General features: G+C 44.3%; 1 protein-coding gene across 8 annotated transcripts in view; it reads right to left on the reverse strand.

Annotated features, from left to right (window-relative positions):
• The window catches only part of LOC112236864 (GRB2-associated-binding protein 1), a 68,162-nt gene extending 52,787 nt beyond the window's left edge, over positions 1 to 15,375 (reverse strand). The window contains exons 1-3 of one of the 8 annotated variants that reach the window (XM_024405462.2): positions 15,050 to 15,366; positions 14,921 to 14,968; positions 14,683 to 14,812 (exon numbers count right to left, since the gene is read on the reverse strand). In XM_024405462.2, the coding sequence (XP_024261230.1) occupies positions 14,683 to 14,754 (72 nt within the window). In that variant the 5' untranslated portion in view covers positions 14,755 to 14,812; positions 14,921 to 14,968; positions 15,050 to 15,366. Of the gene's footprint in view, positions 1 to 14,682; positions 14,813 to 14,912 lie in introns of all 8 variants that reach the window. The other 7 variants (XM_024405463.2, XM_042329633.1, XM_024405466.2 and 4 more) reach the window with 7 other exon arrangements.
• Positions 15,376 to 20,005: the final 4,630 nt, after the last annotated feature.

A 20,005-nucleotide genomic window follows, 5' to 3' on the forward strand; every position in this document is an offset into this window, starting at 1 on the left:
GCTATTATCACCAGTGCTTGACTTGGACTGAAATAGGTTCAAGTACTAGTTTTGGGGCCCAGTACTGTTTATATTTAGGTGCAGGAGCTCCACAATACTTTTGAGCTAATATTCTATAAGAGGAGCAGGAGCTCAAGCAGTAGAACATCTGATGTGCCAGTACTCAGCTCCGGTGAGCTCATGCCAAAGTTAAGCACTGATTAGCCCAATGGAGAACACAACACCCACTGGCTTCTAACTAACTGACAACTGAACAGAGGTGGAGTCCATGTGTTCTCTTGATGCATGTTTGTAGGGAAAGCACAGAAATAGAGTCATCTATTGTATATGTATGGGAGAATTCTTCAACTACGTGAAAAGAGTCCATTTGTGGTGTAGGCCTACGTCATCAAATCAGATGGGTTGTACTCCAATTGTATTACAGAAAACAGAATTTTGTTTGCCTAAATAATAAATTAGGCAACAGTAATCCATGTTTCAGATTAGTTTAGAATTTAAATGTATAATTCCTTATATCGGATAGACTGCAGAGAAGTGTACCACTAAATACTATCTGATTTAGTCAGTCATACAGGGGTCAACCTACTATTAGCTTAACCCAATAACCTGAGAATTGACAAGTTGATTTGTAGTTTTATTGAGTTATTGATTGGTTGATTTGAGTTTGAAATGTGTCCTTCCTTCCTAATAGGCCTGCAATGACATAGGACTACTGTTACTTCCAGATGCACACACACTAGCGTTAATTGTTTATCCAACGGGAAGCGCCACTAAGAGCGATTCCCATATTTCTGTTGTTAATTGCCCTTGTTGCTATACAGCAGCCTATTCAATTCATGCAGGAAAGTATTCAGTTAGGGGGATTGTTTTTAGTGGAACTGGCAACCGATTAGCTGTGAGAACTGATGGGGGACAGGACATAAGAGCTCGGACTAGGTCATCCGACTATAGCAGTACATTGCACAACAATGTGGAAGGCTCAGATATAAATATATTACGTGGAACAAACATGCTCTCTCATGTTAGGAGGAATACTGTAGGTTCTACTCGTGGCATTTCTAGCTAGGCTGTTCAGAGGTCGTCTACTTAACGTGGGGGAGCAGGCATGGGGGAGGTAGGTGGCAGAGACATCCCTCCCCTTCTACATCTCCTCTTTACCTGATATTCAAGTTGGTTCTCAACAATAACATCTGTACAAAGGTTGAGGATCAAAACATGTACAGCAGCCCCCCCCAAGTCACATGTGTTTGTCAAAACTGCATCTTTAGGAATTCAACACATTCCATTAGCAGGGCTGGGCCGTTCACATGATCAGTGTTTCTTGGCTGCAGAGAGCGAGTAGCCAGGCTGAGGGGGAAGACCAGCGGCCCAGACAATTCCCCTCTTAGTTCTGCCGTGGTTTGTCTCGGCCTGCGAGTGCGTGTCTGGTCTGTACACACAAGAGGATGACTGAGCGCACAACTCGACAAGCCAAACGGCTATCAGAGTAGTGGTCCAAACCACACACTGGCATAGTGGAGCTGAACACGCAAAACAGACCAAGACAAGGCTATGCCATGTGTTATGTTATATGTTAAGGAAGTATGACAATGAATGCATGGCCAATGCCAGACCTTTGACTTTTTTTTTTAACTAGGCAGGTCAGTTAAGAGCAAATTCTTATTTACAATGATGGCCTACCCCGGCCAAACCCAGACAGCGCTGGGCCAATTGTGCACCGCCCTATGGGACTCCCAATCATGGCTGAATGTGATGCAGCCTGGATTCGAACCAGGGACTGCATAAGACACTTGCACTGAGATGCAGTGTCTTAGACCGCTGCGCCACTCGGGAGCCACACATAACCACATGCATGGGCTTAACACTGATCAACATAAATGGCCTGTTGATCAATAAATTCTAGATGAAAGAGCAGTATGTGGCTGAGGCGTATCTACTGTAAACAAATCCCTTCCAGACAACCAGTATGTCAGAATACATTGTGGAATGTTGTCATTACTTTACGAATAAACTATGAGGAAGGATCTTTTCTTTTTGGGAGGATCGTTGTTCAGCTCAAAACCACATCACTTTCACTAACCCAACACTTAGAGACTCTTGTCACAGGCTGTATGGTTTCTGAATAGGGGAAGCTGAGTTGGTGTGTGTTAAAGTAGCAGGTAAGAGCTAAGCTCCAACGGAGCTTGAGTTGTGTGGACACCTGCAGGTCGTCAGTCCACCTGGGAACCATAAAGCCAGGGTCTATAGTTGGAAATCCCCAAAATGTCCAGATAAGCAGCAGTAAACTCAATAGAATTCCCTCAACAATAAATACAACAAAAATGCTTACATTCTGCATAGTAGTACTGACCTGGAACTCAATGCCTGATCGACCAGTCCAGTCGCCTAGCCAAATGCCATTGGTATAATCAGAGCGAGAGATGAAGTCGGCCCTACAAAATGTCGACGGGTCGAGCACTCAAGCTATTCCACAGGGTTCGGAGATGTACCCGAGAGATATACGGAAATAACGTTGGGAGAGTTCACAGGAATACTGAGAGAGAAGGTGGGAGTTCAGTCTCTCAGCCACCAATCAGAGGGAGTGTGTAAACTAGCCCGCTCTCACAACAGGGTCTTCACAGGGAGTGGGGGGGGGGGGTGTCTCATCCCCTTCCTCTGGCTGGTAGCCAGGCCAGAGAGATCGAGCAGCACCAGAGCAGAGCTCTATAATGCAATCAGGCTGCCCGCAGGACACTCATTGGGGACAGGCTAAGAAAGGACTGGCCTGCCCCTCTCGCCATCTCCCTCTTGACTAGCCACATCTCATCTCTCTGGTATAATCGCATTTCGATAATGATTTTTAAAAAGAGAAAGAACAAGACGAAAAGAGAAAAATAGCGAGAAAGAGAGCGACAGAGGTAGGGAGGAGTGTGTGGTCTGTCCGTATGGGCCGGCCGACTCGCAGTAACCCGAGAAATTACACGGGGCGGCGGTGGGCATTTCACAGCTTGTCTCCAGGGTGCCCCCTCCCCCCGTCGCACAAACACACATAGGAATCCTCAAGAGGGGAGATTGGTCCACACAAAGAGGGGCTGGACCACAGCAGCAGTGGGTCTAGAGGCTGTACGAAGGCCCTGCAGAAGCACAGGTGTCCATGTGGCGGAGACGACAGGTGAGCCGCCACGGGGGGCTGCGCACACGTTTGACAATCCATGCCAAACCGTAAAATGAGTGACATACTGAAACATGCGCATAATATTAGTTATGTAATGAAGTAAAGCCACTTACACATGGTCCCTTGTGGTCGACTCTCAACAGTAGACCACTCACGTGGATTGATAAGAGTCAAACAGTCCAGATCTCTAGATCAAACAGTCAAGTCACTAAACACTGAAATGTGAAGAGCACACCTTTTTCTCTCTCAACGACCACGAATTACAGCGGCTATAAAATGTATGAGGTCTGGATATTGAAATGTAGCATTACAGGCTTTACGGCCCAGTTATGCTCATCTAGTTCATGTCTGCGTCCCAAAATGGGATGTGGCCAAGGCATGCAGAAGGAGGGGGGGGAAGATGATTTAATGGTAGTTTCTAATGAAGCATGTCTTTTCCATGAGAGCGGATCTGGGAAGAGGCTCAACTATAAGCTGACTAAGACAGACAGGCAGAGTTAACCTCTACTGGGTTAAACAGCCCACAGCAGCAGCTCACACCCTGATCCACAGTTTGTGGGTGTGTGATTAGGTTAGAGACAGAGCGACAGACAGAGCGACCCAGAGAGGAGTTGTCAGAGAGTGACCGAACGACAGAGCGACCCAGAGAGGAGTTGTCAGTGACCGAACGACAGAGCGACCCAGAGAGGAGTTGTCAGTGACCGAACGACAGAGCGACCCAGAGAGGAGTTGTCAGAGAGTAGAGGTAGCGCACCCCGCTAACTAGCTAGCCATTTCACATCGGTTACACCAGCCTCATCTTGGGAGTTGATAGGCTTGAAGTCATAAACAGCACAATGCTTGAAGCACAGGGAAGAGCTGCTGGCAAAATGCACGAAAGTGCTGTTTGAAGGAATGCTTACGAATGCTAGCTAGCAACTTACCTTGGCAATTTACCTTTACCAATTTACCTGGTAACAGGCAGGCTCCTCGTGGAGTGCAATGTAAAGCAGGTAGTTAGAGTGTTGGACTAGTTAACCGTAAGGTTGCAAGACTGAATCCCTGAGCTGACAAGGTAAAAAAAAAAAAATCTGTCGTTCTGCCCCTGAACAAGGCAGTTAACCCACCGTTCCTAGGCCGCCATTGAAAATAAGAATGTGTTCTTAACTGACTTGCCTTGTTAAATAAAGATTAAATAAAAAGGTGTAAACAATTGTAAAAAAAAAATAATTTAAATGTAAATTGGCGTCCAAAAATGCCGATTTCCGATTGTTATGAAAACTTGAAATCGGCCCTAATTAAATCGGCCATGCCGATTAATCCGTCAACCTCTATCAGAGAGTGACCGAGCGACCCAGAGAGGAGTTGTCAGAGAGTGACCGAGAGGGAGTGACCGAGAGGGGAAAAAAAAAGAGGTAGCACGAAAGTGAAACAGAACGAAAAGCACTAGACACCAGCGTGGTAGACCACTAGTCTCTCTTCCCTCCAGACATCTGGTAGCCATCAGCACCGCACACAGGAAGCGGCCGCCATGCCGTGCTGGGGCGCCAGGGAGCTGCGCCTTTTTCCTCCGTCAGACTCAGCGCTGCGCTCAGCAGAAACAACAAATCAGGCAGCAGAGGCCAGCCCTCACTGAACACAGCAGAAGCACAGAAGAGGCTCACATTCCTACTGCCACAGCCTGCCAAGAGGAGCCCTGAGCAGGGAGAGGGACAGAGAGTAGGCTGACTGAGGCTGGCTAATGGTGTGGGTTTGAGGCTAGCTCGGTGCATCTTTTAGTTTCCTTCCTTTCTCTCCCTCCCACTCTCTCTGCCTACTGATGGCCTATGAGGAGGTGGAGTGGATTATTGATTGACATTCTGGAATATCCCAAAATGCACACACCAAACACATGCACACACACCTTGCTCACTTAGCCTCGTAACTGGTTCTGAACTCCTTCCAGGACGATTTCACATGTGCTTATACACAGGCTCCATACACTCTCAGCTTTAGAGACTTGTTCCCATGACTGCACAAACAATCCAGTGGTCTGGACCATAGAAACAGGATCACTAGAAAAAGCATCCCCATTCAAGTCAATGTTCTGTGATGGGTGGATGGCCTGCAGATCATATTTGTATTTCTATGGTCTGGTCCCGTGAGCTGCTGGAAGGGGAAGCCAGCTCTGCCTGAGAGGCCAAAGCAAAAGGGACCATCTTTGGACATTGTGTGCTCCTGGGTCCCTGCAGCAGCCCCCTCTCTCTGGAGCAGCAGTAGGACTCAAAGTTGGGGCTTGAAATAACCTCTCTCTCTGTCATAAGGTCTATTTTTACTAGCCCGATGACTCCAACTGAATTCTAGCGCTGCTCTGTTTGCTACATAATTCAGTCTGAGACCGCAACAAACTACTTCAACGATGGCAACGGCAAGATAAGGGGTGTTGTACAGAACAAAGTAATCAGCGATTGAATCATCTCTAACCAATCAGAGTATCAAAGCCAATGACAAATGGAAAAAGAAATTCACGGCACTTTACCCACGAGTGTCCCAGCCTAACCTGGCGGGTTTCTGAGACCAGTCAGAGCAGTTAGAATGTTTGCGTCAGGGAGGTAGTAGGTACTCATAAATTGCAGAGAAGAAACTAGCATCCGTGGTCGTGGCGTAGTGTTTGGGTAGCCAGGTAATATCTTTACAGCCAGACGTCACTGGACGGGCTTAACATGGAACAATAAATAACGATTTCTAAAGTTGAACTCTGAACACGTTTACGTTATATCGTACTGCAAGTTTCATTTATGTAGCCTGCATTGTATAAATCTGTCTTCATTTTCTGCCTTGGATACAGGCATTTAAACCTATCCAGCCAAGAGTCTGGAGAAGTGTCTTACCTGTGCTTCATAAGAACTGGGTCTGGATAGTTTTAAGAGTTCGCCTATTCAACCATAACGCCATGTGACTGTGGAGCTCTACAACAACCACAGGAGAGTTTCCACACAAAAAAATAATAAAACAGAAAGTGTGTATACACACTGAGTGTACAAAACATTAAGGACACCAGCTGTTTCCATGACAGACTGACCAGGTGAATCCAGGTGAAAGTTATTGATGTCACTTGTTAAATCCACTTCAAATCAGTGTAGATGAAGGGGAGGAGACAGGATGAAGAATTCTCAAGCCTTGAGATAATTGAGACATGGATTGTGTATGTGTGCCAATCAGAGGGTGAATGGGCAAGACAAACAATTTAATTGCCTTTCAATTGGGGTATGGTAGTAGGTGCCAGGTGCACTGGTTTGTGTCAAGAACTGCAAAGCTGTAGGGTCTCTCAAACAACAGTTTCCTGTGTGTATCAAGAATGGTCCACCATCAAAGGACATCCAGCCAACTTGACAACTGTGGGAAGCATTGGAGTCAACATGGGCCAGCATCCCTGTGGAACGCTCGACACCTTTTAGTCCTTCCCCCGACGACTTGAGGATGTTGAGGGGAGTGCAACTCAATATTAGGAAGGTGTTTGTAATGTTTTATACATTCAGCAGGAGATTGAGTCTTTCATCTATGACAGTATAAACAGCAAGAGCCAGGCAATAAAGGAACAAATCTGTTAACAGACTGCACCAAGCGAGGCCAGCAGCCCAGCCACCAAGCAACATGACAAAAAGCAAAAAGTGTTGTTTAAAGGGGGGAGATTAACTTCCAACTTGTTGCTGTGTTTGTGTTTGTCAGCAGAGCACGTTGGGAGTTATAACGGGCGGACTTTGGAAAAACGACATGGGCCTAGAACGCCACATGACCACCACCGCAGTTGACGAGAATAGCCACAGAAACAGAGAACTGGTCACCAGGACTGTCCACACAGTGGTAGTGAGTGACGCAAGGAAATTGTTACATATGGGGAAGGATGGGGTCTGTGCTGGTGGGCTTTCCCACTCCACAACACTAATAGGACAAGTCAGACCACAATGAAATACAGATAGATGTTTAAATAGTTATAACTTAAAAGTTGAAATGATCTTATCCCTGCTATATCATCACTGCAGTCCACTGTCAGACAGGGTGCTTCGTCTGACCGGCTACACGTACCTGCTGTAGGACTAAGCCCGTGGGTTTTTGGCCGTGGGTCAACTCCAGGCCTATTCTTGGTCCCTGAGTCCCAGACAGACTATCAGGCAGAAAGTGTGCATAGATTAACTGTCTAGTGTCTGTTATAAAAGACCTATGGCTTTCATCACTGAATTGCTAACTACACCAATAAAACCAAATCAGGCGAACCGTTGCCGCACACACACACACACACACACCTGAGTGAAAAACAAGACGCTCAAATACACCACAGCTCATGTTAAATCAGGCTTCTTCGATGTTGAAAAACACTGCCCGAGGTTTTCACCCATGTGTGTGTGTCCCTGTAAAATAACCAAAACTTTATTCATAGGGCTTAGCTTTAAATGGATGCTTTGTTATTGTGGTTGTGCGCATTGTTTATCTTGTCGTGATTGGGTTTCAAGCGGCCCCCGCAACGCAAACAAGCAAATGAAAACTTAGACAACCGAAAAGCGCCTTGGGTCGTCTGGCGATACTGGTGGAGCTCTGGGTACATAAACACTAGTCAGGTGGTCGTTTTCTTTTTTGGAGAATCATTCAAATACAAACAATGAATGGGTCTGAGGCAGTTAATCGGTTTGGAAAATATTTCAACCTTAATATATCAGCAGCCTTTTGAAAACGACTGAAAAGAGGGATAAACAGGGTGTATGTGGTACGTAACAGCATTGTAATTGCTGTGTCAACAAGATATCACCCTGCATTAATGTTGTATGTCTCTCTTTTTTTCTTTATATTTCTAATGGACATTTAAATAATTGATGGCCGATGCAATCCATTATTTTCTGGGCATGACTGCTCCCACACAGCAGCAGCAGTCTGCTGCTTTTCAAAATGGACTGTTCTGTTGTCGTGGTAGCCAGGAGGACATACTCTGCATCCCAAATGGGACCCTGTTCCCTATACAGTACACTACTTATTGGTCAAAAGCAGTGCAATACATAGGGAATAGTGCTGTTTGGGACACAGGGGCTCTCCAAACCTGTTCCTGGAGAGCTATACCGTCCTGTAGGTTTTCACTCCAACCCTAATCTAGAGCACCTGATTCTAATAAATATCTGGTTGATAAACTCAATCAGGTTAGTTACAACTGGCGTTGGAGTGAAAACCTACAGGAGGGTCTCTCTCCAGGAACAGGGTTGGAGAGCCCTGGTCTTCAACAATAATGTATGCTGGCTAGGAATAGCCTCTTACGCTAACGCCACACAAGCACTTCTCTGTTCCACTTGCTGAGCAAATGAATCCTGTACTCAAAAAAGCTATTCCTTTGTTTCGTTTGACCACTCCACTGATTCCCATCTGTCTATCCGTCCGCTCTGTTTGTTCAGAAGTTGCAGAATTTCCTCCTTGGTTGGTCGCAATTCAAAAATGTTAAATTAGGCTTGAGCACAAGTAATGGCTTATAGGGCGCTGCAGCGAGCTACATACAGTAAGTGGTTCAGGTCAGGAGACAGACTCCCTCAAGCTGCTAACTGGTGAAGACACATTCACAGAAGTGGAAGGATATTTTCTGAGCCGGCTAGAGGATGTCCTCAGTGAGTTTACTGCCAACACCCTATGGGTTCGTCCCAAAGGAACCATATTCCCTATATAGTGCACTACTTTTGATCAGGGCTCATTTGGGACAGAGAGACACTCAAAAAGGGACCTTTAGGGTTCAACATTTTCCCTCTCAGCTCATTGTGTCAGCCTGTCTCTGGAGTATTGTTGTTCAAACACTGAGGCCCTGTGAGGGAAAGGATGGGATAAGCACAGCATGAATAACCCCTCTGAATGCTTTGGATGGGACCAACCATTTGAGCTTCCTATGAGGAGAGGAGAGGAGCGATCCATGTCGCCATATGGGGAGGGGACACAGAGAGAGATTCCCCCTGCTGCCTCCCGGCCTCAACTGTCTCCGCACATTAAGTGGAGCTGACGAAGTAACAACCAACTTTTATCCCCTTTAATTTCCTTGGGTAGTTTAGAAAACACAGCGCAGATGTCTCAAGACACACAACCTGCAGGGCTCTCTCTTTGATGAACGCTTTACAAGTGGGACCTCCATAAATTCCCAGATTGCGAGAAACGAAAGAGGAAGTCTAAAAATGAAAGATGGAAAGTGCAATGTCAATGAAATGAAAACCTAACAGAGTTGCATGTTCAGAGCAAACGTTTACATTTCTGCGGCTGGGAAAAAAAAAAAAAAAGACTGGAGTGGTTGTGGTAGGTTTCCTCATACCATCTCACCAAGACAAGAAAGGAGAACGCAACAGTTCTGAAGGTGACCTTACATTAATACATCATATAGGCCAGGGGTATTCAACGCCTACTCTACGAGGTCCGGAGCCTGCTGGTTCTCTCTTCTACCTGATAATGAAATGACACCCACCTGGTGTCCCAGGTCGAAATCAGCATCTGATTAGAGGGAAACAATGACAAAAGCAGCGGAACTGGCTTTGAGGTCCAGAGTTGAATTTGATGGCTATAGTATATCAAATTGAATAAAATACCTATCCTGTGTATGGATAAACCTGTAACACACTAAACACCCACAACACTGTGGTCCATGAAGTCTATATGCCAGCGTATGGCCCCTAGATGGGACAGAGACCCCTTTCTCTGGGGCCCTGCACGGTCATGGTTAAGCTCCCACTATATACGCCGTCTGTGTGCCTACATGTCTCCACAAAATAGAAAAAAGGCCTTAGTGTGCACTTTGAGCTGCCCAGTGCTCTGCCTGCCGGTAAACAGGGCGGTGCTGCAGACACAGGCAGGCCGCTGAACAGTTTAACCCTTGATCTCGTCCAATCAGGGGCTGAGCTGGCCAGCCGGGGACAAACTTTGCCCAGAGTGGTTAACCTCCCGGCAGCCAGCAGGGCTACGTGTCTGGCCTGGAGCTACTGTGGAGAGTAGAGGCTGAATGCTCATACAGTAAGGGTGAACACTGGAGAATGAGAGGGCACACAAACAGAAGGTCTACTTAGATCAACCTGTACAGTCTATAGATGACCCGTCACCCTGACAAAAGCAGCAGAACCACCTCTCTGACCCCCCCCCCTCTCAGTTAACGCCTCCACACACAACCGAAATACCCATCCCTGTATCTGTCACCTTTACATTCAGAACCCTTGCCAGAGGTAGACCTACACTACCGTTCAAAAGTTTGGGATCAATTAGAAATGTCCTTGTTTTTGAAAGAAAAGCAATTTTTTTTGTCCAATAAAATAACATCAAATTGATCAGAAATACAGTGTAGACATTGTTAATGTTGTAAATGACTATTGTAGCTGGAAACAGCTGATTTTTTTAATGGAATATCTACACAGGCGTACCGATGCCCATTATCAGCAACCATCACTCCTGTGCTCCAATGGCATGGTTTGTTTGATAACACTTGGATTAGCTCGTACAGTGCTGTGTACTACTCCCTTCACAGAACAGCGCAAACTGGCTCTGGAATAGAAAAAAAAGGAGTGGGAGGCTCCGGTGCACAACTGAGCAAGAGGACAAGTACATTAGTGTCTAGTTTATGAAAGATGCCTAGAAGGCCAGCATCCCAGAGTCGCCTCTTCACTGTTGACGTTGAGACCTGGTGTTTTGCTGGTACTATTTAATGAAGCTGCCAGTTGAGGACTTGTGAGGCGTCAGTGTCTAGTCTGAGAAACACTAATGTACTTGTCCTCTTGCTCAGTTGTGCACCAGGGCCTCCCACTCTTTCTATTTTGGTTAGAGACAGTTTGCGCTGTTCTGTGAAGGGAGTAGTACACAGCTTTGTACGAGATCTTCAGTTTCTTGGCCATTTCTCGCATGGAATAGCCTTCATTTCTCAGAACAAGAATAGACTGAAGAGTTTCAGAAGAAAGTTGTTTCTGGCCATTTTGAGCCTGTAATCAAATCCACAAATGCTGATACTCCACTAGTCTAAAGGCCAGTTTTACTGCTTCTTTGATCAGAACAACAGTTTTCAGCTGTGCTAACATAATTGGAAAAGGGTTTTCTAATAATCAATTAGCCTTTTAAAATGATAAACGTGGATTAGCTAACATAACGTGCCATTGGAACACAGGAGTGACAGTTGCTGATAATGGGCCTCTGTAGATATTCCATTAAAAACATTTTTTAAAGCAGCCATTTCCAGCTACAACAGTCATTTAAAATTTTAACAATGTCTACACTGTATTTCTGATCAATTTGATGTTATTTTAAAATTGACAAAAAAAAACAAAAAAAGGCCTTTACTGTCAATAACAAGGAAGTTTCTAAGTGACCCCAAACTTTTGAACGGTAGTGTATATTAGAAGGTTGGCCTATAATCTGGATGGGGCACCTGAAACCGGGTCATGATGTCACGGCGTAATCCTGAGGACCAGTAGGCTGTATTAGGCATACTGGGTTCGGTTATTCACAGTCCCAGGCTGTTCTGAGAGGGCTCAAGTGAGGTCGCCTCCACCCACAACCGCTGCTGTCGTTAGCCACTGCCACACACACCGGCAAGTCTCACACACTCAGCGAGTGGGTCGCACACACACCTGGCCCAGTGTAACTCAGTGGGGGCTCCAGCTAACAGCTTCAACCAGAAACAACAATTCGCCAGTGATCAGTGTTCCTTCTCATACTGCATGCAGGGCCTCATCTACACCACACAGATCCTATTAACACTGGAGGGTCAAAATACAGCCATTCATATTGTCGAACACCATTAAGGACACACACAGTTACACACACAGTTCCAAAACTTACACACACAAAAGGTCACAAAAGCGGTGTTTAAACAGACGCCGCCAGGCTTTGGCAGAAGTGTGAATCAGATGAATTGGGTCAAAGAATTGGTCAGAGACAGCAGTAGAACAGGCTGTTCCTACAGGGCCACAAAGAGGCAGCAGCAAAACAGGCTGTTATAGGGGCACAATGAAGCCATTTAGGCCAGAATGGACACGTACCAAATCATACAAATAGATTAACACATTCTTAGGGTCTAATGAATGTAGGGTGAGATAAATACACACTAGTCTATAGACCTGAGGGTAGTGAAGTAGTAGGCTACAGTGCAATCAGGTCACAATCAGTTTGCTCAGGGGCCTGGTGAAATGCAACACACTGCATTTACCCATTGGATTATGCCCTTAACAAAAATGTCCACTTTTTAAGGAAGTAGACCGTTCTCAGTGCTCCATTCACATAAGGATAAGTGTTCCCAGTCTGTCACTTCAGAGTGACCTACAGCAGCTGGGCTGGCTCCCTACACTACCATTCAGTTAAAACGTCACACACACACAGTGTCTTGGTCACTAAGTGTCATGTGATCAGAGTCTCCTGTCTCATCTGTTCCTGCTGTGGGAAGGCATAGTTACTTACTGTATCACCATGGTTACTGTGTCACCACCACTAACCACTCCATAGTAACCCCTACACCCCCTGGCTGACTGACTGTCATACTTCACAATGACAGAGGGAGTGTTGAGCTCCGGGTGCCGATTGATCATGACTAGGGGCTGGACTTCTTATCCTGACCATGTGACCTGAACAGGAAACGCTCTGGGACCTCGATAGAGGTTCTAACTTTGGGGCGGCAGGTAGCCTAGTGGTTAGAGCGTCGGGCCAGTAACCGAAAGGTTTCTGGCCTTGAACAAGGCAGTTAACACACTGCTCCACTGTAGGCTGTCCTTGTAAATAAGAATTTGTTCTTAACTGACTTGTCTAGTTAAATAATGGTTAAATAAAATAAAAAAACAGGCTCTAAGTAGGGCTGCAGTCAGGAAAAACTCCTGTTCTAGGCATGTAGTTACAAGGAGAACAATGAACTGAGTTCTGTGCAGATTCAGATTGATCATAACATCAGTGGAGGGAGGACAGAAGGAATGGTATTTGGCAGGCAATGCCTTGGTTCAGTATGGCCAACCAGAGACATTGGGAGAATCTCAATTGTATACTCCTCACATCCTCCTCTTGCCCCGCCTCCTTCTCAAAACCCGTTGGCTGAGAAAGCCAGAGGTCCTTCGCCTCCAGTGGGTTTTGAGGAGAGAGGACGCGAGGGGTATACAATCGAGATTCTCTCGGAGAGATCGGTTGAGGAGAACTGTGGTTGCTGCGAAAACATGTAGAGCGCAGGGCCGTCCAGTTCCTAATGCAAACATCAATAGAGATATCCAATAAGCCACAAATACAACACTTAACAGCCTTTTGGACACAGCAAGACTCTTTTACAAATGGTCATTTGTGTCCCAGAGTTGTGGTGTGCAGTCTCTTTACCACGCCATCTTTGTAGATTAGGAGCAAATACAACTGATAGAGGGCCCACGAATACAATGGCGATAGATGTTCTTTGGATAGATAACAGATCCAATATCATGGGAACTAATATACAGCCAACTGATTCACCCACTGATTCACACAGTAAAGAAAGGGGACATATACAGGGTGGCAATTTCATTATGGGTGTGAAAATGGTAATACTTTTCAGGTAAAAAAACAAACAAAGGTCATGTAAGACTATCAACAATGACATCCAGCTTCCAAAGAAGTGTGTGATTCATAGAGAGAAACATTATTTTGCATAACTGTGTTCTAGCTTTGCAACTGTGATAGAAATGTATTTTCATATCATTTCAATACTGTACTGATTTATATGGGCATACCTCCCCGTCTCGTAAGTAGGCCGAGTCTTGAGTCTACATGGGACACTCTTCACGCCACTTCGATACAAAGTGATTGTCGTTGCAGGTTAGCATAGCATTTTTGGTAACCTTAACCTCAGTCTCCTAACCTGATGCGTAAGTTCTCCTAACCTGCTACAAAAAAAAAAAGTCACTTCGGTATCGAGGTGGCGTGAGTCTACATAGTCTACATAGACTAGACTATGGAGAAGACTGAACATTCTAATTTCCTATGACAACCAGAAACTGCTTTCAAAAGCATTCCTTTTAAGAACACAAGTCAATTGGAATTCATTCACGACATTGTGAGAGTTGTCAACGTGATCTGTTTTTTAGATTCGTACATTAGTCAAACCTACACTTAGGATTTTGACATTAAAACATGTGCTCATAAACTATTATGCTATGACTTAGACGAGCATTTCAGTTGCCTTGCCGTGGAATGCGAATGTTGCACAGTATAGGACCATTTTCATGAATGCTTTGAAATAGGCCCCGTGTTGGAATTCGCATCAAATCACTGAAAAGCTCAACAGCATGCAGGCTGTCATCATAACAAGATGTAGCCTAGGAGGCCATTGTCACTTGTCAATACTACAATCGGATTTTAAATCCACTTCTTGCTATTCATGAATTGTCGATAGTTTTGTTGTAGCAAACAAAGATTCGAGATGCTGCATAAACTTTGTGCAGCTGGGGGAGGTGATTAGCGAGGCAACGTACGCAAATTCGAAATAATCGAAAGTGTTTCATTTGCATAGCTACAATGTATCCGCTCTGTGGTAACGATCCAAAGCAAGACATGAATATGATCAAGCTCAGACTTACGTAACGTCGCAACTTTTTTTCTGGAGGAGATTTTCTTAACCAGCCCGAGCACACCACATCTCCCCCGCTCATCTTTCCTCCTTTCTTCCTCGCCGTCTGGATGTTTGGGCCGAGATTGTTTTGAGTGAACCTGCAAATATTGACAGGGAGCGGTCAATGGAAGAAAATAATATGAAAAAAATGAATGTCGCATTGGTTGAGATTTTATGAGTTGGGTAAGCGATAAATACCGTCACACCTCCTAGTCTGCGCTGCGAGTAACCAACAGCGACTTTAAGACAGTCCTCTGAAATGTGTCAACCACTTTTGTCAAGAAGTGTGTTAAATAGCCAAATTAAATCCCAAAGTGTCGTGCGTCCGTGGTTACCTTCTGGATATGTTTCGTACTCCAAGCAGAATAGTTGCTTGCAAGTGAAACTCGCCGAGTTTGGCTTTCAGTGAACGCGCTTTTATGCAATTCCTTCCAAAGTAGATCAAATATTTTTAAGCACACTAGGATACTTATTTCCCTCTCCTTTCCGAAGCATAATTGTTTCACGGGAAGTACAAAGCCTTTTCACCCAAAAACGTAGCGTTTCACCGACCTTCCTCCCAGTTTCACTCCCTGTGGTTGCTAATTATGATTGACAGATAGGCAACTCTGTGTTTTCCCTGAACTCAGACTGACAGCCTCCTTTGGAACACGCAGGCAGAGGGAGAGGCGGCGTGCAGGAAAAATTAACCAACACACCATGGGACATGTAGTTCTCAATTGTTTGGCGTTTCTCCCCCTAAAACAAATAACCGCATTTTGATAAAAAAAATGTTTGCATATGGTTAGTATAGATTTACACCCATCTGACTGAATACCGGGGGAAAATATGGCTTTCTTATGATTGAACGGAATAACAAAGAACCTGCATTCCAGTGTTCAATGTAGGACCTCTCCTACCATGTGCACGTGGAAACTACACTTACCACAATGCGCGCCATTTGTGCGCTCGAAGTCACGCAACCTCGAGGACAGCGTAGAAATGACCGTACAATTAGAAAGTTGGCGATTGCCATTACATTATATCTATGTGTGTAAGTGTGAGCACCAAAACCAGAAACAACAACAACTCGAGTAGGAATATTATAATTTCAGCAACAATAAATAAAACATATCTCTTCATCATATGTTTTACATTCATTTAACTAGGCAAGTCAGTGAAGAAAACATTTTTATTTACAATGTTGGCCAACGCTGGGCCAATTCTGCGGGTGCCCTATGGGACTCCGAATCACTGCCGGTTGTGATACAGCCTGGATTCGATCCATGGTGTCTGTAGTGACACCCCTAGCGTGACACCCCTAGCACTGAGACACAGTGCCTTAGACCCCTGCACCACGCAGGAGCCCAAATGAATGAAATGTCTTTGTTCCTTCATTGCAAGAGTAGGCTATCTATCCCTTGAAGACTAGTAGTGTTGTTCTTGTAGACCCAGAGCCTGACTATTGTCAATTTGACAGAGATGAGTTCCCATGAGGGTTAAAGTATCTGTGGAATCCTGGAATGTTATTGTAATGGTAAAAAGCTCTCCAGGTTTTTTGGCTATTAACCTGTATTTGTAAGTGCATCTATAATGTTTGACCGCCAATTTCTAATGGGTTTGAGCATAGTATACATGAAGGTCAATATTGTGATTAACAAATAGTCAACTGATGTACCAAAACAAATATTAACTTTTCATATAACTTACTAATACAAATTAATAACTATTATTGTGCACAACAGCCATCACAGGGCGGCAGGGATCCTAGTGGTTAGAGCATTGGACTAGTAACCGGCAGGTTGCTGGATCGAATCCCCGAGCTGACAAGGTAGAAATCTGTTGTTCCACCCCTGAACAAGGCAGTTAACCCACTGTTCCTAGACTGTTGTTGTAATTAATCATTTGTTCTTAATTGACTTTCCTAGTTAAAGAAAAAACATTTCAATGTATGACTCAAGTAACACAATAACATTCAAACAATGTATTAATCATATGCAGATTCACAACTAAGTACAGTCATGACCCACCCAGTTGTGAGTGAGACTTTACATTCTAATATTAATCCATTTAAACATTCACATAGCCATTAAAGATATTTGTCACAGCATAGCTCCATACAGCAGGCAAGCCCAACCAGTGAGGACAACAATTGAGTACATTTGTCAGTCTACCATCCATAATACTATTGATCCTACTTGTCAATGTCTTCTAAAATACTATTCAGCCTGGGAGATCATTTTTCCTTTTTACTGTGTGCTCCTCAAGATGGGTCTGTGACACCATAGAGCTGAAAGAAAGATATTGCTGTGGTAAAAGTTCTAGTCACTGGCATTTTGCTGAGCCATGCTAGTCACTGGGGAACTTAACAGGAGCATAAATCCCAACTTCATGGTCCCCAATAGAATGAAATGGAAAAAGAGAGAGGAAGGGAGGGAGACAGAGAAGGCATTATGTTTATTAAATTACATTTTAAATGAGTGGTTCCAGAGTTCATGCTTTTGCAAGGGATTTAAACTTTTATGAGAAAGGCATTAAAACAAATTGCATTTGACGTGTCGTGGGTGGAGACCAACCACAGAAAACTAAAAACATTCAAAACAGGGATCAAACAATATGCATTTGTGATTTGTGTGGGGATGTTAGCTGCTCATCAATTCATCCCACGTTGGTTTTTGCCTTCATTGTTATCACATTGAAATCTCTGCAATAATAGAGGGGTTATAGCATCCATTTTAAAGCCCACCGCCACAATAATAGTATTTCATAACTTCAATTGAATTGAATTGTAGTGTACTTCAAGTTCCCAGAGGGAAGTTGTTTTGCCACCATGGCAGTAAATACAATAGACTGAAAAAGTTGCTCCTAAAAAGTGCAGCCAGGCAAATCTACATACAATACTGAAAAATGGTATAAATGCAACAATTTTACTGAGTTACAGTTATAAGGAATATATAAGGAAATCAGTCAATTGAAATACATTAATTAGGCCCTAATCAAGCCATTGGTGGGCTTGGGAGGGCATAGGCCCACCCACTTGGGAGCCAGGCCCAGCCAACAAGAATTTGTTTCCCCCCACAAATGGGCTTTATTACAGACAGAAATACTCCTGTTTCATCAGCTGTCAGGGTCGCTGGTCTCAGACGATCCTGCAGGTGAAGAAGCTGGATGTGGAGGTCCTGGACTGGCGTGGTTCTGCAGTAGTGAGGCCGGTTGGACGCACTGCCAAATTGTCTAAAATTACATTGAAGGCAGCTTATGGTAGGGAAATTAACATTCAATTATATAGCAACAGCTCTGGTAGAGATTGCTTCAGTCAGCATGCCAATTGCACACTCCCTCAAAACTTGAGACATTTGTGGCATTGCAAAACTGCACATTTTAGAGTGAATTTTAATTGTCCCCAGCACAAGATGCACCTGTGTAATGATCATGCTGTTTAATCAGCTTCTTGATATGCCACACCTGTCAGGGGGATGGATGATCTTGGCAAAGGAGAAATGCTCACTAACAGTGATGTAAACAAATTTGTGCACAACATTTGAGAGAAATAAGCTTTTTGTGAGTATGGAACATTTCTGGGATCTTTTATTTCAGCTCATGAAACATGTGACCAACACTACATGTTGCATTTATATTTTTGTTCAGTATTTTTGGGCAATCTGAACCTGCTGATGAAGCTGCTCTGGTGCTATCAAAAAAAAGGCCACACTTGATATCATACAACACTGAGTTGTGTAACTTACAGGGAATGCCATTGCTCAATAAAACTTTTGATGTGTCCTTACAAAACTGTACAAGTGAAACGCAAATGGATCAGTCAATTAATAATTGAGTGCCATTGATTTTTTCCCAAATGCTTTTTGAGGCGATTACAGTGCTACTACTACAGTGTGTTGTAAACGTAATGGCAGGGATACCGAATAGCACAGAAATGACCCATTTGAAAACCACAAGCTTGCATTGCTACATTACACATATTGGCTATGCCATTAGCAACAGCAAGTGTGCTGATAGGGTCAACCGTTGCATACCATTCTCTATTCATGTAGTCCACTATTGCAAGTCTGACGCTACTGTTTTAAGACCCATTACATAAAGATGCTTCTCGATATCCTTTTGGAGAGGGTAAGGGTTCTATAACATGTCGGTTCCGTCTAAGAGGTTTTAGGTCAGTTTCCACTGGGTAAGGAAACCTATCCTGGCTGGTAACTTGAATGATGAGGCTTTCCCATGGGAGGTCTGTCTGACATCACCGTGAACTCTCCCTTCTGTTACTCCTATAATCTCTCTACCGGGTCATGTTCATTAGGGCACACCGTAACAAAACAGTTCAAAATGTGGTGCAACGTAAAACAAAAATGAGTTTTTTTTAACGTACATTTTCAGATAGTACCTCCCCGTTTCAGGATGTTTTCCTCCGTTTGGTGCCTAATGAACACGACCGTGGTATTATACAAGATTGTCAAGGAGAATGGATTTATTTCCTTCTTCCTGGATACTCCTTCAGTCTTACTCAAACATATTCACCTATGGGCATAGAAGAGCACCGGTAATTGACCTTATGCCGGGACTGTGCATGAGAAACATTGAGACGCCACAGCAGTGATAAACGCACCACACCTGAAGCAGGTGGTCTTGGCTACAGCTTCAAAGCCACTCTGCTCCGTCTTTGATCTAGGGAAAGGGGATACCTAGGTAGCTGCACAACTGAATGCATTCAACTGAAACGTGTCTTCCGCATTTTACCCAACCCCTCTAGGTTCTCTGAAGAAATCACAGCCACACTGGCAGAGGAAATGTTACCGCAACTTAGCATGCCGTTCATCTGTATCACAGCAACATGCTTCATTAAATGGGAACACCGCCCAAAGGTGAATGTCTGGACATTCAATCATTAACAGTGCCTCAAAACCAGTCTTACCCTTCACTCAAACATCAAGTGTCCAATTGGAAACCTAAGAACCATAGCCAGTACATGTAATGTTCAGTATGACTACAGAGGAGGAATGCCATGAAAAGATAAACAATACACGTAGCAACCCTAACTTACAATATTTTAATGTTGAATAAGACAAACGGTAGGAGGCATTTATTGTGTGTGGGCAGACTGGGCACTGACAACACATGAAGCTGAACACAGCCATGCATTCATACGGCCGATAGCTAGCTACTGCAGTGTGTTCAGAGAAGACAATAATACAAGAGCATCTAAATGACACTTGTGGGAGAATGTGAAACATGAAGGTGTAAAACTCACCCGGGGGGCTTGTAGGTAGCGCTAGATGGACAGAGCAGGCAGACACAAACAA

The sequence above is a fragment of the Oncorhynchus tshawytscha genome, linkage group LG11 (genome assembly GCF_018296145.1).
Source record: "Oncorhynchus tshawytscha isolate Ot180627B linkage group LG11, Otsh_v2.0, whole genome shotgun sequence".
NCBI classification, from domain to species: Eukaryota; Metazoa; Chordata; class Actinopteri; order Salmoniformes; family Salmonidae; genus Oncorhynchus; species Oncorhynchus tshawytscha.